General features: G+C 37.4%; 1 protein-coding gene across 1 annotated transcript; it reads left to right on the forward strand.

Moving 5' to 3' along the window:
* Positions 1–5,242: 5,242 nt before the first annotated feature.
* On the forward strand, positions 5,243–13,046 carry LOC110467363. Its single transcript, XM_021524477.1, has 10 exons — positions 5,243–5,424; positions 6,373–6,543; positions 7,871–7,984; positions 8,416–8,601; positions 8,818–8,907; positions 9,191–9,607; positions 10,090–10,687; positions 10,984–11,153; positions 11,433–11,818; positions 12,490–13,046. The coding sequence occupies exons 1-10, from the start codon at positions 5,326–5,328 to the stop codon at positions 12,755–12,757; spliced, it is 2,499 nt and encodes an 832-aa protein (XP_021380152.1). The 5' UTR covers positions 5,243–5,325; the 3' UTR covers positions 12,758–13,046.
* The last annotated feature ends 10,687 nt before the right edge of the window (positions 13,047–23,733 follow it).

Genomic DNA, 23,733 nt, shown 5'->3' on the forward strand with positions numbered 1-23,733 from the left:
AGGGGAAACGTTTAGGTCAGAATTACCTTGTAACTGACAAACAGGGAGAACGTTTAGGTCAGAATTACCTTGTAACTGACCAACGGGAGAACGGTTAGGCAAGAATTACCTTGCAACTGACCAACAGGGAGAACGTTTAGATCAGAATTACCTTGTAACTGACCAGCAGGGGAAACGTTTAGGTCAGAATTACCTTGTAACTGACAAACAGGGAGAACGTTTAGGTCAGAATTACCTTGTAACTGACCAGCAGGGAAAACGTTTAGGTCAGAATTACCTTGTAACTGACCAACGGGAGAACGTTTAGGCCAGAATTACCTTGTAACTGACCAACAGGGAGAACGTTTAGGTCAGAATTACCTTGTAACTAACCAACAGGGAGAACGTTTAGGTCAGAATTACCTTGTAACTAACCAACAGGGAGAACGTTTAGGCCAGAATTACCTTGTAACTAACCAACAGGGAGAACGTTTAGGCCAGAATTACCTTGTAACTAACCAACAGGGAGAACGTTTAGGCCAGAATTACCTTGTAACTAACCAACAGGGAGAACGTTTAGGCCAGAATTACCTTGTAACTAACCAACAGGGAGAACGTTTAGGCCAGAATTACCTTGTAACTAACCAACAGGGAGAACGTTTAGGCCAGAATTACCTTGTAACTAACCAACAGGGAGAACGTTTAGGCCAGAATTACCTTGTAACTAACCAACAGGGAGAACGTTTAGGCCAGAATTACCTTGTAACTAACCAACAGGGAGAACGTTTAGGCCAGAATTACCTTGTAACTAACCAACAGGGAGAACGTTTAGGCCAGAATTACCTTGTAACTAACCAACAGGGAGAACGTTTAGGCCAGAATTACCTTGTAACTAACCAACAGGGAGAACGTTTAGGCCAGAATTACCTTGTAACTAACCAACAGGGAGAACGTTTAGGCCAGAATTACCTTGTAACTAACCAACAGGGAGAACGTTTAGGCCAGAATTACCTTGTAACTAACCAACAGGGAGAACGTTTAGGCCAGAATTACCTTGTAACTAACCAACAGGGAGAACGTTTAGGCCAGAATTACCTTGTAACTAACCAACAGGGAGAACGTTTAGGCCAGAATTACCTTGTAACTAACCAACAGGGAGAACGTTTAGGCCAGAATTACCTTGTAACTAACCAACAGGGAGAACGTTTAGGCCAGAATTACCTTGTAACTAACCAACAGGGAGAACGTTTAGGCCAGAATTACCTTGTAACTAACCAACAGGGAGAACGTTTAGGCCAGAATTACCTTGTAACTAACCAACAGGGAGAACGTTTAGGCCAGAATTACCTTGTAACTAACCAACAGGGAGAACGTTTAGGCCAGAATTACCTTGTAACTAACCAACAGGGAGAACGTTTAGGCCAGAATTACCTTGTAACTAACCAACAGGGAGAACGTTTAGGCCAGAATTACCTTGTAACTAACCAACAGGGAGAACGTTTAGGCCAGAATTACCTTGTAACTAACCAACAGGGAGAACGTTTAGGCCAGAATTACCTTGTAACTAACCAACAGGGAGAACGTTTAGGCCAGAATTACCTTGTAACTAACCAACAGGGAGAACGTTTAGGCCAGAATTACCTTGTAACTAACCAACAGGGAGAACGTTTAGGCCAGAATTACCTTGTAACTAACCAACAGGGAGAACGTTTAGGCCAGAATTACCTTGTAACTAACCAACAGGGAGAACGTTTAGGCCAGAATTACCTTGTAACTAACCAACAGGGAGAACGTTTAGGCCAGAATTACCTTGTAACTAACCAACAGGGAGAACGTTTAGGCCAGAATTACCTTGTAACTAACCAACAGGGAGAACGTTTAGGCCAGAATTACCTTGTAACTAACCAACAGGGAGAACGTTTAGGCCAGAATTACCTTGTAACTAACCAACAGGGAGAACGTTTAGGCCAGAATTACCTTGTAACTAACCAACAGGGAGAACGTTTAGGCCAGAATTACCTTGTAACTAACCAACAGGGAGAACGTTTAGGCCAGAATTACCTTGTAACTAACCAACAGGGAGAACGTTTAGGCCAGAATTACCTTGTAACTAACCAACAGGGAGAACGTTTAGGCCAGAATTACCTTGTAACTAACCAACAGGGAGAACGTTTAGGCCAGAATTACCTTGTAACTAACCAACAGGGAGAACGTTTAGGTCAGAATTACCTTGTAACTAACCAACAGGGAGAACGTTTAGGTCAGAATTACCTTGTAACTAACCAACAGGGAGAACGTTTAGGTCAGAATTACTTTGTAACTAACCAACAGGGAGAACGTTTAGGCCAGAATTACCTTGTAACTAACCAACAGGGAGAACGTTTAGGTCAGAATTACCTTGTAACTGACAAGTATTTTGACAACTGGTCACCTGCGTTGGTGGTGTGGTAGTGTGGTAGTGATAAGTAAAGAGGTGTTATATCCAGAAATGCCTTGTTAATAAATAATACAATAATCATTATCTCACAATTATTATATTTAATGGATATAGTGAAAGGTTGTTGTGACAACAGTGGTCTTGTAACTGACAATTATTAAGAATCTTCGGACATCGTACTTATTTAAACGCAGACAAGGGAATACCGCAGGGTTTGGTGTTTTGCCAGGATCTTTTATCCGTTTTCACTGCCTTGTACACTAAGATCACATCTTTGCCGAAGTCAATATGTATGTATGTGGTCGGAATACAATGGTTTTTCTAACTTCATTTATGGAAAATACAATTATAATCATAAGTATCGCATATTTGCTTTAAAAATCAAGCGAAAGGCTGCATATGTTATAGGTTATTTTCTAACTGTCGATAGTATCCACTCGTATCATAACTCTTATCGATATCAGCACGATGTCGATAAAATCTGCCCGGATCCGGGGTCCGTATTCACGAAACCGTTCTCATATTCAAGCATGGTTTCTGTGCTCAAATCAACTTTATTGTAACTCGCTTAAGTCATGTCAAATGATCAAAAAGTCAAAATTTAAATATTGAAAACAGTGTTTGGCTTTACTTCTATTCAAAATGAAATCAAACATTTGACATAATAAGCTTTGTTTATTAATTTATAACCAGAACAAGAAATTAAGCTCGAGCACAAAATCCATGCTTGAACATGATAACGGTTTCATGAAAACGAGCCCTGTGGGTATATTATGAACTACACTGTATGTAACCAAAGTTTTAATCTGGGTCCGCTTAGAAATTCAAATAGTTTGTTTTGATCGTTTTCGGGCAACATGGACAGAAAAGCATACTGTATCATATACGACAGAATTGTGGNAAAAAAAAATTAAAAAAAAAAAAAAAAAAAAAAAAACGGACTATGCTCGGCCTTTTCCGTGATTTTCTTCGTGTTTTGAGCATGCGACGGGAAAAGGCGAAGTGATCCGAGTGTGTACATAGAAGTCTACTGTACAGATACCCGAGTGTTTGTCGACAAATAAGGAAGGGATTTTATATAGTTGTATTCGCAAAGAATGTATAAAGCATCAAACATTTATGATTTATCCTATATTGTTCAATCTAACGTCACGCTACTGCAATTTGTACACTTTTGACAATTTATCAGCGATATTTAAAAATCCAGATCTGGTATCTGGAATGTTTCTTGATTCTTGACAAGGACTACTCATGGGATTTCATTTTTTGGTATTAAGTACCCACATTGGTACACAAAAGCACAGACAATGAAACTTATTTTTATTTCTACTAGTTGATGTGCCAATTGCAACAAAATATATTGTTTTTATAAACAGCATACTGAACTACGACTGTACATATATACTTTTATGTTATCCGATTGTAAGGACCAGAAATCAACATTTAAACATGCCTAAAATTAACCCCTTCAAAATCCTCCAAAGTATCGTCGACATACGTCATTTTTAATGTTTTTTTTGACATGTTTAATTTGGAGTCATCGTGTGTTATACTATTGGAGAAACCTACACCAGTTTAATATTGAAATACTATTAGAACCATTTTCTGACCTGTACCAATTTGGGTAGCGTATCAATTGTGGTGGCGTGACGTTAGCAAATCTGGTTAATATGTACGTCCGGAGCTTTTTTTAAACAAATCATACTGAACATTTGTCTCAATTTTAATAAAAAAAAATGCATCCTTTTACTACAGATACTATTACAATGACGCTACTCACTCTATTGTATATGTATTTCAAATCAGTGGGTGGTCGGGTGACGCAGTGGATAGCGCACTGGCTTTCACCAAGGTTGCCGGGGTCCGATACCCCGATCGGACGTGAAAAGGTATGGGGTCACCTGCCCGACCACGTGGGTTTTCCCCGGGTACTTCGGTTTCCTCCCACAGTAAGACCCCCCCCCCCCCCCCCCCACGTTAACATCCGGGCCACTGCAGGAGTGATAAGTATAAGTTGTAAAAACATGTTGCATAATTGTTGTGAAATAAATACAATTTATATTTATTTCAAATACAATATACCATCGAGGAAATTTACAAAAGAGTAAGATTTACAATAGAGTAAGATTTACAAAAGAGTAAGATTTTCGTAATACAATTTATTTTACATGTAATAAGAAATACTGAAAGTCATAAAATCTTTTTGGAATATATTGAAGTCTAGATCCGTGTTGAATTAATGTCCTCGATAAGAAATAGACATTTAATATGCTTAACACAGTGAATTGGCGACAACAAGTCCAATTAAATTTTTAGTTTCGATATAGCGTCGCGCTCAGACCATCCACACGACTTACACGTGTTAAAAGTACTGCTAATATAGCGGTATCAGGTCTATAGGATCATCAGAGCAACAGTGGATCAGAATATCAAAGTCACACTGGGTTTACAACACTGAGTAGATGGCGCACAACACAATAGTATGGGTTTTATTTACAACACTTCGCTGCATTCAGCGTGACACGAGACCAAGATAATTACGGAAGTGGTACTATTGTGTGTTCGGATTACGGACAATTTGGATGTATCCTGGATTGCACTGAAAGAATAAATTATTTCTCCACTTTTTTTCTCGAACTGTTAAGTAACATTATACACCATTTGACCTTGAGCATAACTGTTGCTTTTGGTAGTCGTAAAAAGTTTAATTTATCAAATCAACCTAACCATCTTACCAAGGCCTAGCCTCCCGATTTTGCATGACGTCATAAACGTTACCGTATCCCGGATATAAGAGTCACGTGATTAACTCTACCTTGATAATCACATGACGTCATAGGTCGAGAAGCCTAACAACAGCAAGATGCAGCATAGAAAGTTGAAGAGCGCGAATATTTAAGAAAGCGAAGATGAAGTTGTTTGCTATAGCAAGTTGTTTTAAGCCACCTTTAAATTTTAATCATAATAATTTTCACAACAGTTCAAGCAAGTTTCAAAGACAAGATAAGGTAAGTTATTTAAATATTATAGAAATTAGAGTATGTTGTATGGGTAGTGTAAAGCCTTGTAGTGTATTTTCTGTGTATTTCCGTTTAATTGATAGTGTTAGCATTATGAATTGTCGCTAATTTTGCTGAATTTATTGAATAGTATACATTAATTACATGATGGATTTATTATGTTGTTTAAAACATATTAAAATGCTGAAATAAATATAAAAAACATAGGGAAAATTAAAGTTAAACTGAACCTCGAAATCATAGATGGTCCATGCAATCTGTGACAAGGCCGCTAGATGTTTCAGTATACTAGTATTATCAACAACAATTTAGTTACTACTTTTTTCCCTTTTTTTTGTCTGTTTAAAAAATCTGAAGCAAAAACAAAGAAAACACCTTAATATCGAACATAAAAAACATTTACATATTGCTTTCAAAAGTCACAGATAACACCACGGAGCTCTTCTATATTTGAGATTGAGAGGGTGTAGATCCTTTAAGGTGGCTATATGAAAAAAAAATTGCATCCACATTGCTTACAATCCAGTTACGCGCTTGTCAACCAAAACACTTAAACGATACAACCTTATAAACTACCTTTCTCCAATCCAAATATCCTTTTTATATCTCTTAAATCACTGATATTCATATATGTGTTTTAAAATACAAAGATAGACCAATTACTTTCCACAAGTTATCGGCTTTACCCATTAAGCTTCGTCAAAGGGGTACATTTTCTCCAAAAAGTACTAATAATAGTCGGATGACCGGGGGAAGGGGGAGGGGCGTATATAGTTACCAGTGTACCTTCGTGATTAGTTCATCGTGAAGAATTACATCCGATATATATTTAATCAGCTATTAAATTAGATGTTTGCTCATAAATTTCAGACTGGAATATCCATGACATTTTCATACCATACTCTGTTATATTTTTTTTATATTTTTTGTCCACAGAATGTTACCACAACACGACAAGATCACACCAGCCACAAATCAAGCTGGATAAAGGAGACGATGATGGTATTTGTCTGCCAGCCAACCAAGAACCCGGCACCACTTGACCTTGGTCAGCTGATGGTCAGCAATAAGGAGCCGTCAAGGAAATGCGATCTCAGTGGTAACAACGTAAGTAAAAGTGTGATATTTTGTGAATAAATGAATAAAATTAAATTTTAAAAAAAAATAGGAAAATAAATTTAAAAACAGAAGATTTTTTTTTTCGCTAATACACGCAAACTTAACCCAACCAGTATCCTGCCACTAAGCAAATCTCTGACTCAATAATCAATGTTCAATACGACCAAAATCAAATCTCTGAACCAACAATCCATTTTCAAAACTGCCCATCCGGCAATGCTCCCCAATTAAACTGCCAACAAGCAACAATAATTTATATTCAATAATGCTATCGTGCAATGCCTGGCTAAACATTGGTACCTCATTATACTGCCGCCATGCAAAGCTCCCGACTTGGACTCATCAATAAACTGCCATCCGGTATTTATCTGACTCAAAGCTTCAGTATAAATATACTGTCACACAGCAATACTCTGACCCAGTGATCTACCCACTGTTTACTCCTACAAGCAAAGTTTCTACTTTATCATCCATCTCCTCCATACTCGGTAATAGCAAAGCTCAGATACACGGTCAATTTACCAACTAAAGCAAAATTATCATGAACCACCAACTAGTTCCCCATCCTTGATACTCTAGTGGTTACGCTCACTTTCACTCTCTGCATCGCTGGAATATGTCATAGCAAAATCAGAGGTTCAGTGTGCATCGTCCTGTGGATGAGACCATCCTCAATATTCTAGGGGCTACATATACGCCCCGTCCGCTCTTTGCACTCATGGAATATGTCGTAATAAAATCGATGGCTCAGTTTGCATAGCCTTGTGGATGAGACGAGAAAACTAGTTTAATCCTTAAATGTATATCAAAAGATGCTGTCGATCGTGTAACGGTAAAATTGACTGGCTTTGAAATCGGATGTCGCTCCTCCGTAATCTTCAAAGGACAGGTATCAGCCTAGCGAATGGTCAGGTGTGTTTCTTTTTTTACCTGAGACCAGTCCAATAACTAGCTGCATGCTTTCAAATTTGCTAAGACATATTCCAGAGGTTCACAGAGCGGAAGTGAGTGTAACCCCTGGAGTATCGAGGATGCTATTCACTAACGTTACTCCACCACGTTAACTCTGACCCAACAATCTATCCGCACTATACTCAAATCAAACAATATACCTTTATTATATTCCAACACAACATAGCCCCAAATCGGCTATTAACCTTCACTATACTCCACTCCGCAATCTACGCGGACTTTTAACCGAGTACACTATCACCTAATCTACAGCCGTTAAAAGCGTTGCTAACCAAACATTTGCTTTCACTAAAGCATGTTATAAAAACCCGACAAATCTCCACAATGTGTTTGTTCACCACAGAATTTCCGAAGAGGCATTGTCCAGGAAAACCTGATGGTTTTAGTGTGCAGCCCAACCTGGTGTCCTCCTCCACTTGACCTCGGTTACGGCACCAAAGCACCAATGCATGTCAAGGTAAAAATCATCGATACAAATAAGTGATAGTTTTACTTTATTTATAATTCGTCCGCCCGTCCATCTGTAAATAAGTGTTTTTGGATCTTCTGGAAGATTTAATTTGACAGGAGGAGATAATCTAGTAAGTTGTGAAATATTGAGCACAATTCTTTCAATAGTTATTTAATCAGATGTCGAAATATTGTAAGTTCTGTTTTCTTTTTTCCATAACAGATTCTGTTTTCAATTGAATTCAATTTCATATTTCATAATGAAGATACACTGATCCGTGAATAAAAACCTTTGCCAATATTTGAATATAATATGCATTTTATATTTATCTATATATAAATGTATCCAAAATCTTATTGCATTTTTTCGGAAAAATGATGACCAAAATTGTTCCTGTCGACAGATATTTCAAAAAGAAACGTAACAATTTGTTGTAGCGAGATGAAGTTTGTGATTTGTTGGGAATGGGATCATTTGGAGACCTCGTCCTGGCTGTACCGCCGACATTGTTTCACGAGGAACAGAATAACTGGTCTCCTGATAAGCTCAATGAGGCTAGATATTTGAGGCAATCAATTGTATTTGAACCAGGGTTTTTCAGTCCTAGCTGTTCTCCTCGAGAGGTACGTTCAGTGTTCTGTTCCTTTGCAATGCTATTCCCTTAACGTCTTTCTAGGCGTACATGCATCCAAAGTACATGCGGTTGCTGAATCATTTCAGAAATTGCTTTCCTGAAATATGATTTATATTCTTTATATTTAGAGGCTCACATTTTGTTTTTGTAAAAGACTTATTTTGAAAATTAAAATGATTAAAAATATTATCTATCACACGATCAGGTGGTCCTCTGTCAGAACCAATCACCGTTGTCAATCGACAGTTCATCTCATGATTCACCAATTAGTATGACCCCTCCGAATCTACTTCCGGTAAGGACACTTATACATATTTACATAAATGGAACTTCACTTGTTACACAATAAAGTCGGCTCAACTATCAATACTTATTTTTGTTTTAAATGCTCATGCTGTGGAGAATGAAAATGTTTTGTCCATAAGGTCCAAATGGGCTTAAAAAACCCTTTACCCAAATAACTGTTTCAATGATAGAAGGTACGTTAAAATGTTACTTATTAGCATACAACTTTATTATCTATTATCATTTTATTGAGATCAAACACTCATTCCGTATGTGTTTTGTTAATTATTTAGATTATTTCGACCGAAGTGACGCCTGGCGTGAGTAACCTTGACATGTTCATTAAAAGCCTAGACAGTTTACCTTACTCTGACAAAAGCCTCTTTGCTGCTGTGGAAAGACTCGCAGAGATACCTGCAACACCAGTTCTACAGAGTGCATCATCGTGCAGAAGATCAGTGTTTGAGAAAAGCACTCCAAAACCGTCATGTGAACCATTTCTTCAAACGAGCTTTTCTGAGACATTACGAACGGTACCACATTTGGAGACTCACATTGCATTATCAAGTCTTCTACCAGTATCAGTCCCGGCCATCCCAACACGTCTTTTCGCTGTTCAGAACAGTGTACACATTGCCCACCGTGTCCACACACCGTCCACATCAGTCCCAGCCTCACCAGTAAGCCTTGTAGCTGCAGCTGCCAATTTAGTAAGTGGAATGTCTTGATTGCGTACATTTCAAACCATCTTTGATGATCAAGTGTATAAGACCGGTACCCCCCATCGCAGAGGAGGATTACTTGTATTAGCATAATACACTTGGCTAGTAAATATCCAAATTACTTTTCGAACTCTTTACATAGGAGGTGCATATTATAGAAAGGTAAAAACGAGAGAAAAAAATCACTTTTGTTCTTCATTCAGCTAAAATGTTTTGCATTTGTTGTCCTTTTATATATAATGTCGAATATAATACATACACCGTACATTACCGATGCAATGTTGTAATATATTCCTGGACTATCAGGCACGTGTGTTTATACATAGCACTGCAGGATGTTTACCTCAAGAATTTTCGATTGATTGAGGTTTTAATCAAATATCAAAATTACTTGTCACTGACAAAACCCAATAACGGGAGATGAACAGTAAATTTCGTAGTTTAGAAAATATATTGCTTTTTTTCCACAGCTGGCAATTGCCCCAGCGTTGACCTATTCAAGTGGATCGTCATTGGAAGAGATCTGTTTTACTGGCGGGCAAGCGTCCTCAGTAGAAATGCTTTTTTCACACACCTCCGAAACAGCCCTCATCCAAATGCCACCGACACTAAACTTAGCATCACCAATGTTTCCCCAAAACCGTGCTTACTTAATGACGGTAAACATGGTTTCTGTAAGGTCAGTTAGGGAAGATCGACTTAATATAAGCATCGTCGAGACCATTGAATCTCCAGTGCAGCGGCTGCAAAATAGTTTGACACTAAGCGTTGCTATGGCAGCTGCACCAATTCAAGCAATCGCTCAATCAAGAGGAATAGAAACTGAACTGTTAGCTCTAATGGAGTCAGATAAAGAGTCATCATCAATACAGCGAATTCCTCCGAATACGAGAAGGCCCCTGTATATGGTTGCTCCACCTCCCCAAGGCCACTATATGGGCGCCCAGCCTCCCCAGAAAACCACAATTCCTCTTAATACGAGAAGGCCCCTGTATATGGTTGCTCCACCTCCACAGGGCCACTATATGGCCACCCAGCCTCCCCAGGAAACCACCATCAATCCTTATGGTACGTTTATAGCGATTGACAGATACGATATTTGATGAATGTTAAAACCAATGACCCAAAAATAATTTCTCTGATTTACACGAATCTTTTCTCTGATTAGGCGTACAAACCTTCCAAGTACAATAGCAATCTGTGTTACAATTGTCCCCCCCCCCGATATGTTTGCCTTTATATTGTCCTCTGTATGAGTTACACTTATGTTTTATTTCGTATGTTTGCTTGTATGTTGTCCACTGTATGTGTGACTTTATGCTGCGTGTTTATTTGTTTTGTTTGCTTTCTGTTGAAATATTTAGACGGAGACATTCATTTATTCGGAGAGTCTCACTATAACTACCGGGTGATTGGCCAGAGGATTGAAACAATTGATGTGAAAATGGATATCCTGTCCTGCCTTCACTTCCTTTATCAAACTAACCCGGCCACCGGAATGGTTAATGTCATTGGATCAGGGATGTTTGGTTCGGTGAGTAGAAATTAAAGATGATGGTTCAGGATGCTTGTTTTTTATCATAGCTTATTTGGATCACAATTTTGATGTAAAGAAAGACTTCAGAAAATATTTAACAATATTAGAATAACCCCTCCAAAAGTGATCATGTTCGGTTTGGCTTCTTTGTTGTGAGGGATGTCAAGTTGTTACTGTAGAGTGATCGCAGACAGATCACGAAGTTTTTCATTATAAATACAGATAAGGTCTTCGTCGTATTTTAAAAACTGAATCAATAAATTTATTCATTTTTAGGTTTTTACGGCAACACACCTCCCCACTGGCCAGCTAGTTGCGATCAAGTCTCAGTATCATGCTCTGGAAGATGGACACAAAATTATCTCAGAGGCAAGGATAATGCAACTCTTATCTGACACTGGATATGTTCCCAAATTGTATGGACTGCTACCAGACCCAACAGATCAACGAAAGCTGCTGATCGTGATGGAGATGGTTGGGTCGGGCGTGACCTTGCGACAGAAACTACAAGAGAACACTCTAGATGAGAGACAAAAGATCTTCCTTGCTATACGCCTCACTATTGGTCTTCACGCCATTCATGAACAAAATGTCCTTCTGAACGACATCAAAGATGACAATATTATTGTGTTCTCCTCCGATGGATACGACATACATGCAAAGTGAGTCTGTTGTTCCAACATTTCAAATATTCATTTATCTGTCAGGAGAAGTGTTGATAAAACAAAGACCCGAAATTCTTCCCTGTCTTTGTTATTTTGAAAACCTCGTTGACAGTTTGTCTTTTATAATTTTAATATTCGCAGTGATATCACTAATTGTTCGTGATTTTACATTAAATATTTAAGACTGTTTAGAATGAAGTTTCATTGGTTCATTACATGGAAATCCTAATATATTCAAATTCTAATCTAATAATCTATAAAAGTGTAAAAGTAGTTGAGAAGTTTGTATATATCAACAGAATGTAATAATTGAAAATCCGCAAAATGCATATTATATTTTCAAACTTTAATTATCCCGAAAATGTCATTGATTAATGATACAACTTGATGTGTAATGGCGATAATAAGACTTGGTAAGACTGAGTCAAGGATTCCCAGTATCAGACTTCGTGAACGTGATTATACATCCATGATGCAAATCTGTAACTAGTTTCATTTTCATTAATACTGAAAAAAAAAATTCATGTGCAAGCTAAAGGATTTCAAAGACTTCTCCTTCCACACACTCACTCTTTCAGATGAAAACAGGACATAAATATATATTTGCAATTGAGATGTACAACAATTACTTACGCCATATATAGTATTTGTTCTTTTTTATGTTGCAGATACATCGACTTCGGTCACGCTTCATGTGGCTTTGTGAAAAAATACGGGGGCAACGGTTTTACAAATGCAAGGTGCACTCAACTCGCACCCGAGGTCCGAGAAGGCAACCCGACAACACGTGCCTCAGATATCTTTGGTCTTGGGTACACAATCGCATTATTCCGGGTAACCAAATTGATTGAAGTAGTTGATCAATGCATGTGTCATGACCCAGGTCAGCGACCATGCACCGCAATCGTAAGCCAGATGATAATGAATTTACTTTAGGTCGGAAAACCATAATAATGCAGGAGTTGAACATGGCTTTACCCTGACCTCCTTATTGGAAATATAACAACTCCCCGGAAGCTTCAGTGGCTAGGACGAACTGCCTGATTTATAATGACTGACGTTTTCTCAACCAATCATTTAAGAACGAACTGTGGCTCGGAAGAACAGCAATACAGTCCTGAACCGAAATATTCCGAATGTGTCTTCTCGGAAACCTTGCAAAAGTTCCTTTGTAGAAGAAACAATAAGTTAATTATTTGTTACCATTCTCATGTTTTGCCCTCTCTGTGGCGTTACAGCATATATTTATTTATGATATTGATATACAATTCGTTGATTTGTGATAATTATTCATTGTGCCAAGTCTTTTTGACATATTTATTCATAATTATACCATAGAAATTATTTTAATACGGTCCATTTTTTAATAGTGGCATATATTGGTATATATGTTTATATCGTTTAATTTACATGCTGGTTCAAACTTACAAATGATGAAATGTATACAATTGTTATTAATTTTTTCACTACATTTGTACGATATTTATTGTTAAAAGTTGCATATTTTACTACAGACATTTTGTTTCCTTCATATCAACAACGTTTGAAAATATTGAAGCCATTTTATCCTGAATACAAATCAAACTGTGATGGGTAGGGTTTATTTAAATGGGTGGGAGTGGCATTTTGTGCTTTACGTAAGATCGTAAGTCACTGGCGTGGATGGAATAAGCCAGTAAACTTGGCCTGCTGTAAATCAGAGCTTGTCACTGTAACATTTATAATTATGGGTAAATGTACTCAAAATATTTATTCAGGGTAAAATGATCTATTATAAAATTTCAACGTATGATATCAGCTGATTTTTGGTATATCTATCTTTTAAAACAGGTTATATTGAAATAAAATTTTAGTACAAGGTATCTGACTGTTCCGGTTTGTTTTTTACCCTAGATTCTTCAACTGTCACCTTACGCTACTGCTAAACATAATGTTTTGAATGGCCCGTATTATACATTTCATTGTTTATCTGAAATACGATCAGACCGTCTTGTCCTTTGAAATTATGTTAAGTTTATAGAGTTTATTCCAGAGTTTTTTTCCATAATCAGGAAGCAATTGATTCCATATTTGTAATCTCTGTTGAAAGGGAGTGGGAGTGGAATCTATAACATAGAATTATCACTACAGTGGCTTAAATTAACTGGCCTGTCTGCCCTATTTTTTGTTCATATTTTGGACTTTAGCTAGTCCCCTGTTAGTAATTGTAAAACATTAGGACAGGCCTATACCACCATCTTTAAAAAAGACTTACTCTCTGCAGACAGGACAAATTGTCGAAATTCACACGTGCTTGATGACGGTAAAATCGAAACTATTTAAAAACTAAAAATAAAGACAAAATAACAGAATACATAACCATAAACCCACGCATGGATGATCGGTAGCGAGTATAGCTTTCATAGAGGAGAAATAGAGTTACTTCCCATGTACTCTTCAGCTATGTGATAAATCCCAATCATGTATGCATTTAGGATATAATCAACATGTTCTTGTATTATGCTGGAAGACATAGCGATTATAAGAAAATGTAATAATAAAAAAATAATATACGAAGACCGCCTTGGCCTGAGTTAATAACGTTTTGAACATTTTCAATTTTCAATTCCGTGTTTTATATTGCACAATAAATACTGTACACGTACATGTTAGTTGACTGTGGCTTAGCCGATAATCGTAACTACAGTTACGGGTATCACAAAATGGTTGCCAACGTTACCGCTAAGAATGTGTCTTGTCACCGTGTGTTACATACGTGTGAAATGTGTTGGCAATTCCTAAATGTTTTTCTTCACAAAAATGTTAACAGTTTATACCTACCTTACCTACCTTTACCAAACTTGATGCAAATGGTTTCATTAGATAGATCTATGACCTAGGATTTGTTTTATCCTTAGACCAAACTAATGAACTGCGAAGTTTATATCAAATTTGTCTGAAGACCCATCGAGGTTCACACCCATCACAACAGAATGCAATCCATATATATATGTACATACAGTGCGATTTTGTTATTATTTTTATTTAGCTTTTGTAATTTCTAAAAATGTTGACCAGTGCAAGTCAATGCCACGGAACGGGTGCCAAAACATGCGACGTAATTATTCACTGTGTGACGTCGTCCTGGTAAGATAAATAACTGTTATGTATTGATTACAACGTTAAATCTTCCATATTAAACTTCTTAAAAAGGTAATTGAAAACAGTCAATAAAAGGGACTAATTCCCACATCTATCAACTGTCGAATTCATACCTAAACTGGAAAGTTTAGCGAAATGTAACTTTCATATTCTTTAGTAGGTAAATTGAGTCAAAATTTAATAGAAAAGCAAATATTACTCGATAGTCGAAACTAAAAAAAATATGAAAAAACTTGATAAGCGTAACCGCTTTTATGATATAATCGTAATTATGTTAAAAAAATCCCATCGGTCCCCTGTCACCAGGTTATAACACTAAGGTTAACAAAAATATTCGTCACACATCCAAGTATCATGACTTGATGGTTCTCTAGATAATGTAGTTTGAAGGTTTAAACATGTTTCACCCTCCTTGACATTGAAAGTAGGACATTGAAAGTAGGTCAAGGTAATGTATATGATGAACTCTACAGCATTCCATATACAAGGTACCTACTGGGTAAATATCAGGACCCTGAGTCTTTCATGAAGCTATTTAAAGATAAAAGTTGACGAACAGACAGGACGACCGTCAAGGACGCACGCTGCATTATACCATTGGCTCATTGGCACAGATGTCATCATATAGGACCACATGCACGAAACAGCGAGGAACTAGTAGAGCGCAATTCCATGATAAGCAACCGTTAATTTTCGGTATAACATATTACTTTTATATAGCAATACATGAAATGTGGCAAAACCAATAACACGATATATATTATGAACAAATGTCGTTGCGTTTTTTCTACCCTTAACAAACAAATCTCGACTGGGTGTTACTTATCTCTCTTATCATACTTATCAAATGTGAAGGACAAAATAAACAACGGACGATTTCATAGGCGAAGTCATCCTCGATTCTCCAGTTACGTCTGAGCTAAGTCTGAAACTGTATTACTATTATTATAACTAGTACTTTTTTATTTATTTTTTATTTTAATTTTATTTTGCTTAATTGGTCGCATTAATGAAAAATTCATTAATGCTGTGCTTCTGCGATACTGGAAAAATAACCCTAGCGTGTTTTTAGTGAGTTAATAACAATGATTTATTTCGAACATACAGGACAAACATATTTGTTTTCTATAAACTTATAGCCTTTCATCGGTTAACGATGTACATGTGACAAATTATTCCTTAGACTGTATTTACAATACAATGCACTGACTAGGTCCGTGTCAAACAGTTTTGGCCATCAACTTTTATCTCAAATTATCAGTTAAGTGTATCAGTTTCAATAGTGACGGTTATCAATGTCAGCTTCTTTTAAGGTATATGTCTATCCCTAGGCTGTATTTACAATATAATGCACTGACTAGGTTCGTGTCAAACAGTTTCGATCATCAACTTTTATCTCAAATTATCAGTTAAGGGTATCAGCTTTAACAGTGACGATTATAGATGCAAGGTTCTTTTAAGTTATACTATGTATATCAAATTACACGATTGCATAGACTGTGAAAAGTGTAAATGAAACGCACAGATATTTCCCATATCATAGTACGTGTGATACAATTGTACGTATAAGCGTGTGGTTGCTTTGGCAACAAAACGTATGCGATTAGATTTACAGTCCCAAAATACACCTATATACCAATTTTTATCGAAATCGAACAATATCTAAATTGCGACCAATCAGAGGCCTCCTTGTGGTTGCTATGATAACGAAACTTATACCCCTTTATACCAATTTTCATTTAAATCGAAAAATATATAAATTTCGACCAATCATAAGCCTCCATGTGGTTGCCATGGCAACGAAACCTATGCGGTTGAATTATCAGTCCCCTTATACCCATATATACCAATTTCCATCAAAATCGAACAATATATGAATGTCCACCAATCAGAACCCTTCGTGTGGTTGCTATATAATTGCTATGAAAATGAAATTATGCGGTTGACTTAGCAGTCTCCTTAATATCCCTATATACCAATTTTCATCAAAATCGAACATTATCTAAATTTCCATCAATTAGAGGCCTTAGTGTGGTTACTATATGGTTGCTATGGCAACGAAACCTATGCGGTTGAATTCACAGTCCCCTAATATCCCTATATATTAATTTTCATCAAAATCAAACAATATCTAAATGTCGACCAATCAGAGGCCGCCGTCCGGCTGACCAGTCGGTTGACCAATCGAAAAACAAAAAAAACTCTTGCGCACCGTCTGCCATACATGACCACTCATGAAACGTTTCGTTGAATTCCGCCCTACATTTTTCGAGAAATATGTTGAAACCTCGTCGGTGGAAGAAAGTGGAAGAAATAATAATAATAATAACTAGTAATAATTGTAACGGAAGGCCGTTACAGAAGTCCCCCAAACGACCCATGTTGGACTTAGGGACTAAGGCAACATCAGACAACAGCTAAATTTCGACCAATCAGAGAACTCCATTTTGTTAACATGGCAACTGAGCTGTTCGAAACTGTTACCATTGTGTTCTGCATCCCTTAAAACCCCTATGTAACAATTCTGGGCAGATTCAGACAACAACTTAATTTCGACCAATCAGAGGCCTCTATTTTGTAACCATGGCAACTAAACTTTTCGAAACAGTTACCATCACGTTTGGCATCCCCTAAAAACCCTTATGGACTTATTTTGGGCAGAATCGGACAACTTCTAAATCTCGACCAATCAGAGGCACTCATTTCGCTACCATGGCAACTGGGCTGTTAGAAACTGTTCCCATTGTGTTCTTCATCCCTTAAAACCCCTTTGTACTAATTCCCGGCAGAATCAGATAACATGTAAATTACGACCAATCAGAGGCCTCTATTTCGTTACCATGGCAATTTGACCTTTCGAAACTGTTACCATCGTGTTTGGCATCACTCAAAACCCTTATGTACCAATTCTGGGCAAAAACAGACAACATCTAAACTTCGACCAATCAGATGCCTCCACCTCGTTACCATGGCAACTGAGGTTTTCGAAACTGTTACCATTGTGTTCCGCCTCCCGTAAAACCCCTAGGTACCAATTCTGGGCAGAATCAGACAACATCTAAACTTCGACCAATCAGAGGCCTATTTTAAAAGGCCAAATGGAGTTGAGATGTGAAATTTTGATATATTCGCCGTTAACTGAGTCTCTATTAAGACATTAAAGCCGATCTCTTCATAAAAATAATTCACCGGTGTATCTCAGTCTCTCAGTCTCTTTTGTGACCTGATTAAATGATTCGAAACACCTTGCAAACATCAAAATTGTATTGATTTTAACAAGATGGGTATAATCACTCTCAATTCGTTGTACACGCTAGCAACATGAAATTAGCGAATTTTGCCTAAAACAGTATGGACTTACGTGTTGTGTTACATTCATACTCATCGAAGATGACCATATTTGGGTAAATCGCCATGTATTAAACTGTTTATGAATCATCATAATATCAACATAAGACTCGCGACACTACACTGAGCGTGATTTAGTCATACCTGATAGCCATAAGGTACGTAAACAGCCCAGATAAAAGTGTAATGTTCCAATTTACGACACCTAGTCACACCTTGACACTCTGCAAATATGATATAGTCATGCCAGCTGATGTCATTATGAAAATGTTATCATGTATGTAAGTAGCATAGGTCAAAGTGTTATGTAACTTGATGCGAGGTTATCCTATGGTCCTTCGATACTACACATGAAGATGAACTCGTTAATTGGTGAAGATGTAGTGATCATTTCATGATTGGTGGGAGCAGCCGGAAGTCCAGTAAGGACAGGACCCCTTAATTTGGCCAATTACTGTCTGTTATTAGAATATCGCGCCAGAATCCCTCATATTTTGATGCAGAAACATTTTCTTAGCTCTTCAATTGTATGTAAAAAAATGGTTATAGAGAATTTTAACTTTTAAACTCTTAATTCAATGAGAATGTAGTTTTACTTGGGGAACTAATAAACTGTTTACCGTTGAACACCTGAGCCTGAGTCACAGTTAAATCAAGGGTATATATGCAAAGTCAAAGTACAAAATTTCGATAATTTTCGAAAACTGAAACTGAAATTTATAAGGTATTGATATAGTAATAATATATCTTCTGGTGTCGCTAACTAAAGTGAACATTTTAAAAGGTTTTATCTGTAGTCGCGTAGTTGCTTAACTGTATGAGCCTTAAGACGGGATGAATCCTTACTAGTGGACAAAACACAAAGGACATGTATTGCATATGGGGTTGAATCCCCCTGACTTAGGGCGATGACCTCACCTGTTTCCGTGTTAGGTAAAGGTTCAATGCATAGGGTTGAAGTTCTCTGATTTCATGTTATGATCTAGGCGATAAGTACAGGAGGTGAAACAGACCCGAGAGATAATCCTAGTAACATGAGTACATTCGTTTCTTCGTTCCCAGCAACTGTATATATGGTAATAAGTTATGGATCTCAATTGTTGCCATAGTATGATCGAGGGAGTAAATCCCCTTGGCGGGGCATGACCCCGGACCAACCCCGACAGCATGGCTGTATTTGTTTGTAGACATTTTCTGCGGGTTGGTTAATATTGATAGTGGAAAGATTCGTGTGGCACAACCATGTGAGACGTGTCAATGGCTAGTTTAGTATGTACTTTGTCTTTTCAAGACCAGTAAGTCCATGGTACAAGGCAATACCCCAGTATATAAATATCACATTCATGAGAGGGCGATATTGCATATTTTCACCCCAAGGAAGCATTGTTGACCGAGGCGAAGCCGAGGTCAACAATGCTTTCCGAGGGGTGAAAATATGCAATATCGCCCTCTCATGAATGTGATTTTTATTTTATTATACCGAGTGTCATGTTTAGGTGTTTCACCACTTCACCATTTTTAAAGGTCGACAAACGTTTCAGAAAAGTTTTCACTGGGATGAACCAGGGGCGCATACATTCGGCGCATGTAACAATTTTTGGAATAACACCCTGGCACTGGGACGAACCGTGCACGCATACGTTTGGCGCATGTGATATTTTTTGGAATAACACCCTGTCTTCTTTATCTTTGTAAAACGAGCAAGTAACATTGAAAATGTTTACATCTTTCTTAACCAATCAGATTACGATATTTTAACAGAAGGTATAATAATGCCAATTATGTATGCATTGATAAGGTAATCTCTATATTCGCCTTACATGTGTACGTGGTTATCATGGTGATGATCTGTCTTTATTTATATAAATATGGTCAGCTTGCCCTAGTGATATTTCAAACCAAATATGGTCACAATTTGTACGTTTATTTAAGAGAAATAGGATTTCGAAGCAAAATGCACAAGAAATCTCCTTTAAGGCCCTGTCCCTTTGACTCCAGGAAATGCACAAACTTCTTTACAGCCACATACTATCAACTTGCCCAAGTAGTCCTTCCTAACAAATCTTGCAACAGTCAGGGTAGTTCTTTATTAACGGTCGAACTGCTATACATTCGGATTTCCTTATGCTAAGTCATGTGGCCTCTCGGGTCTGGGGGCACACCATCTATTCATACAAAATTGACTCCACTGGACCCAAATTCCATATCTGCCCAGTAAAAGCCATACTAGTGTTTTCCTTCCCTGTTAACATATTTCAGAAAAATTATGCCTCAATTACAATAAATTTGAAACTTTAAATGTCGCCTAAAAATATTTATATCGTGTATTATCTATGATAAAAAGGTTATGATATGACCATGCCAACACTTGACCCCGTACCTCAACACCCTCGACCAATACAGCTCGGGTGATGATAAAAGTAAACCTGATAACAATATGGTATTGCATAAGTTTTACAAATAACTTTGATTTTCATTTGAGTGTTTATAAAACTATCTTCCCTATACTAAATGCGCCAGTGTCGCACCAGAAGCTGTTCGATACAAACGACTTAAATACGGTCAAAAAGATGAAACTTGTATTCTTAATTTGTGCTTTCGCCAGTCACGCCTGGACAAGATCATTGAGTAGGACAGAAAACCGTTTTACGTGGAAATGTGGCATAGACATTTGTACAAAAGGGGTTCATTATTGTGATGATATCTCCGAGCCCGCAGTCTGCGAGAGGTGTAACGAAGATGTTTGTAACAGACAGGTCCCACCAAGCCAGTGTTTACAGACATGTTATCCAATAGGTTAGTATTTGGTGAAATGATGATACTATTACGGTTGGGGCTGGGAATTGGGGTTTCCAATCATTGTGTGGGGTGGGGTTCTCATCATTGTGTGTGCGTGTGGGAGGGGGCGAAGAGATGGGCGGAAGAAAGGGGCAAGGGGTGTCTCTTCATTGTGTGTAGGGGTGTAGGGGTTTTTTCCCATCATTGTTTGTGTGCGTATGTTGGAAGGGGATGGGGTGGTGGTGTTCCAATCATCGTGTGGGAGTGGGTTCCCATCATTGTGTGTAGGGGTGTAGGGGGAATATTCCCATCATTGTTTGTGTGCGTGTGTTGGAGGAGGATTGGGTGGTGGTGTTCCAATCATCGTGTGGGAGTGGGGTTCCCATCATTGTGCGATTGTGGGGACGAGGAGAGTTTTAACATTGTGTGTGTAGGGTGTATGTAGCGGGGAGATTCCCAACATTGTGTGTGTGTAAGAAAGGGGAGGGAGATTCTCGTCAGATTCATTGTGTATGTGTGGGGTTAGCGTCCCACCAATTGCATGATGTTTTTCCACGATACTGAGTTTGTGGCTAACATTACAGCAATCTGAAACAGGGTTTCATATTCTAATAATTTTTCACAGCCACTGTGGATATGACCACATCGACTTTTGTTTTTTTTCGTTTTCAGCATTGTTGCATCCTGATTCACATTAGTTTGAAATATTTGATACTATTCACATCACTTTCAGTAGTCATGGATAATTAATCCTCTTATTTGTTTTAAGAGACAGTCATACAATAGATATGTCATAACAATCTGATAAAATTTTAGATAGTTCACAACAGTGACGTAGGCCTAAGAGGCCCAGTTGTGAGTAACACATACATTGTATGACACTTCGGGTCGGTATATGTGTTATCGTTTATTTGATAATAAATGTTCAAGATTGTGTTTCACCTCAGGAACTCGTACAGATAGGACTCTATGCTATTGTATTTTTACCCTAATGATCACGCCACAGGTACTAGACTCGTCTGTCAGTACACCTATTATAGTATAAGTTTATTGACAGACGAGGCTAGCACCTGTGATCAAGCCAGGTTTGTTTACCCTTGCATCCGAACTCTTTTTTCTCCGAAAATTTATTACTTGTTTTCACTGATCAAATTGTTGAATTCAAACAATAATTGATTCCAAACATTTAAGCACTAATTTACGCTGTAGTATGGTGACGTCATTTTTTCTCTTTCCCCGGACAGATTTATCTTTACTTTTACCGGTATGAGATTTCCCTGTTTCACTCTAAGGTTGAGACAAGCTATACGTTCTCTTTGCACGTTCTCCACAATAAACCTGACGTCACCGATGTGACCCGGAAGAATAACTACTTTTATGAGGTCACAAACATTATGTACACACAAGCTCGTCTGCTAATCTTGTCGTGTTTACATTTGACATCAAGAAGACGGGGTTGATTTTAAAATGTTTAAAAATATTATATGTGAACCGTCTGACGCATACATATAATATTAATAAGTGCTGGTGTTTATACATTTCAGAAATAGTATCACCAACTAGATCTAGATCTACTCCCGCTGAACAGCCAACACCAGGTATTCCATTTTTCGGACCAATGCAGCAACTCTTCGTTTTAAATTGAACTCGGTGATACTAAATATACTCTTTTCGGTTAAACTAGTTTAAAAACGAAATTCGTATCTGTATCTGTCGTATGACGCACGGCCCCAAAGCATATAAAAATAACTTATCAAGAACATTTACAAGATTATCCCGTCCCAAAATTAAAATGTTTAGAATAAAAATATTCTTTTATCATTTATACTAAGAACATTTTTGATTGATTTTTTTTTCAACTTTATGCCTATTGGTCTCAATTTTTTGTTTTTACATTTTATGTACAAGAATGTGTTTTGTATGCGCAGGTTCATGGGCGATTCCAGTTTCGGTCACTCTCGGTGTACTAATCCTTGTGCTGTCAATTTCACTCACTATCGTCACTGTGCTTTGTTGTCGTCAACGAAAAAACCCACCCACAGGTAATTAAAGATATGTTAGTAAAAAAATCTTGGTTTTTTGAAAAAAAAACAAAAAACAATTTGAAATATATCATGTCGCTGAAAAGAAATGGGATTCGGCTTAAACCTTAAAATAAAAGCCTTTTCGCCTACAATTTATACGTAATGGTAAAAGGTTCAAACATACGGTATATATGCTGATAAGTTTAGTGGGGCGGATTGGTCGAGAGATTGTAAGATTATGAGGGAGTTGGGAGAGCGATAAGATAAATCAAAGACAGAAGATAAAGACATAAGATAAAGATTTAGGATGAGAAGAGTAACCCAGTTTTAACAATTTCTATCTGTACCCTCGACAAAAATCATCTGAGCATGTTATAAATCAGTTTTCGATTGTCACCTTACTGATTTTTGTTATAACTTCCAATGATACATCGATACCCAGAGGGAATTGATCATGTTTATATTACATTTTTACCAGTAAAATATAAGGTTTTACAGTGAAACATAAAGTGATTTTAAATTTCTTTACACCTTGACTAATCACACTTGATGTTATTTTCACAATTCTTCAACCAGGGGACAGGGATAAGTGTGAAAAATAACAATGGATATTTATCATTT

Source organism: Mizuhopecten yessoensis, unplaced genomic scaffold (assembly GCF_002113885.1).
Source record: "Mizuhopecten yessoensis strain PY_sf001 unplaced genomic scaffold, ASM211388v2 scaffold11171, whole genome shotgun sequence".
Lineage (NCBI taxonomy): Eukaryota > Metazoa > Mollusca > Bivalvia > Pectinida > Pectinidae > Mizuhopecten > Mizuhopecten yessoensis.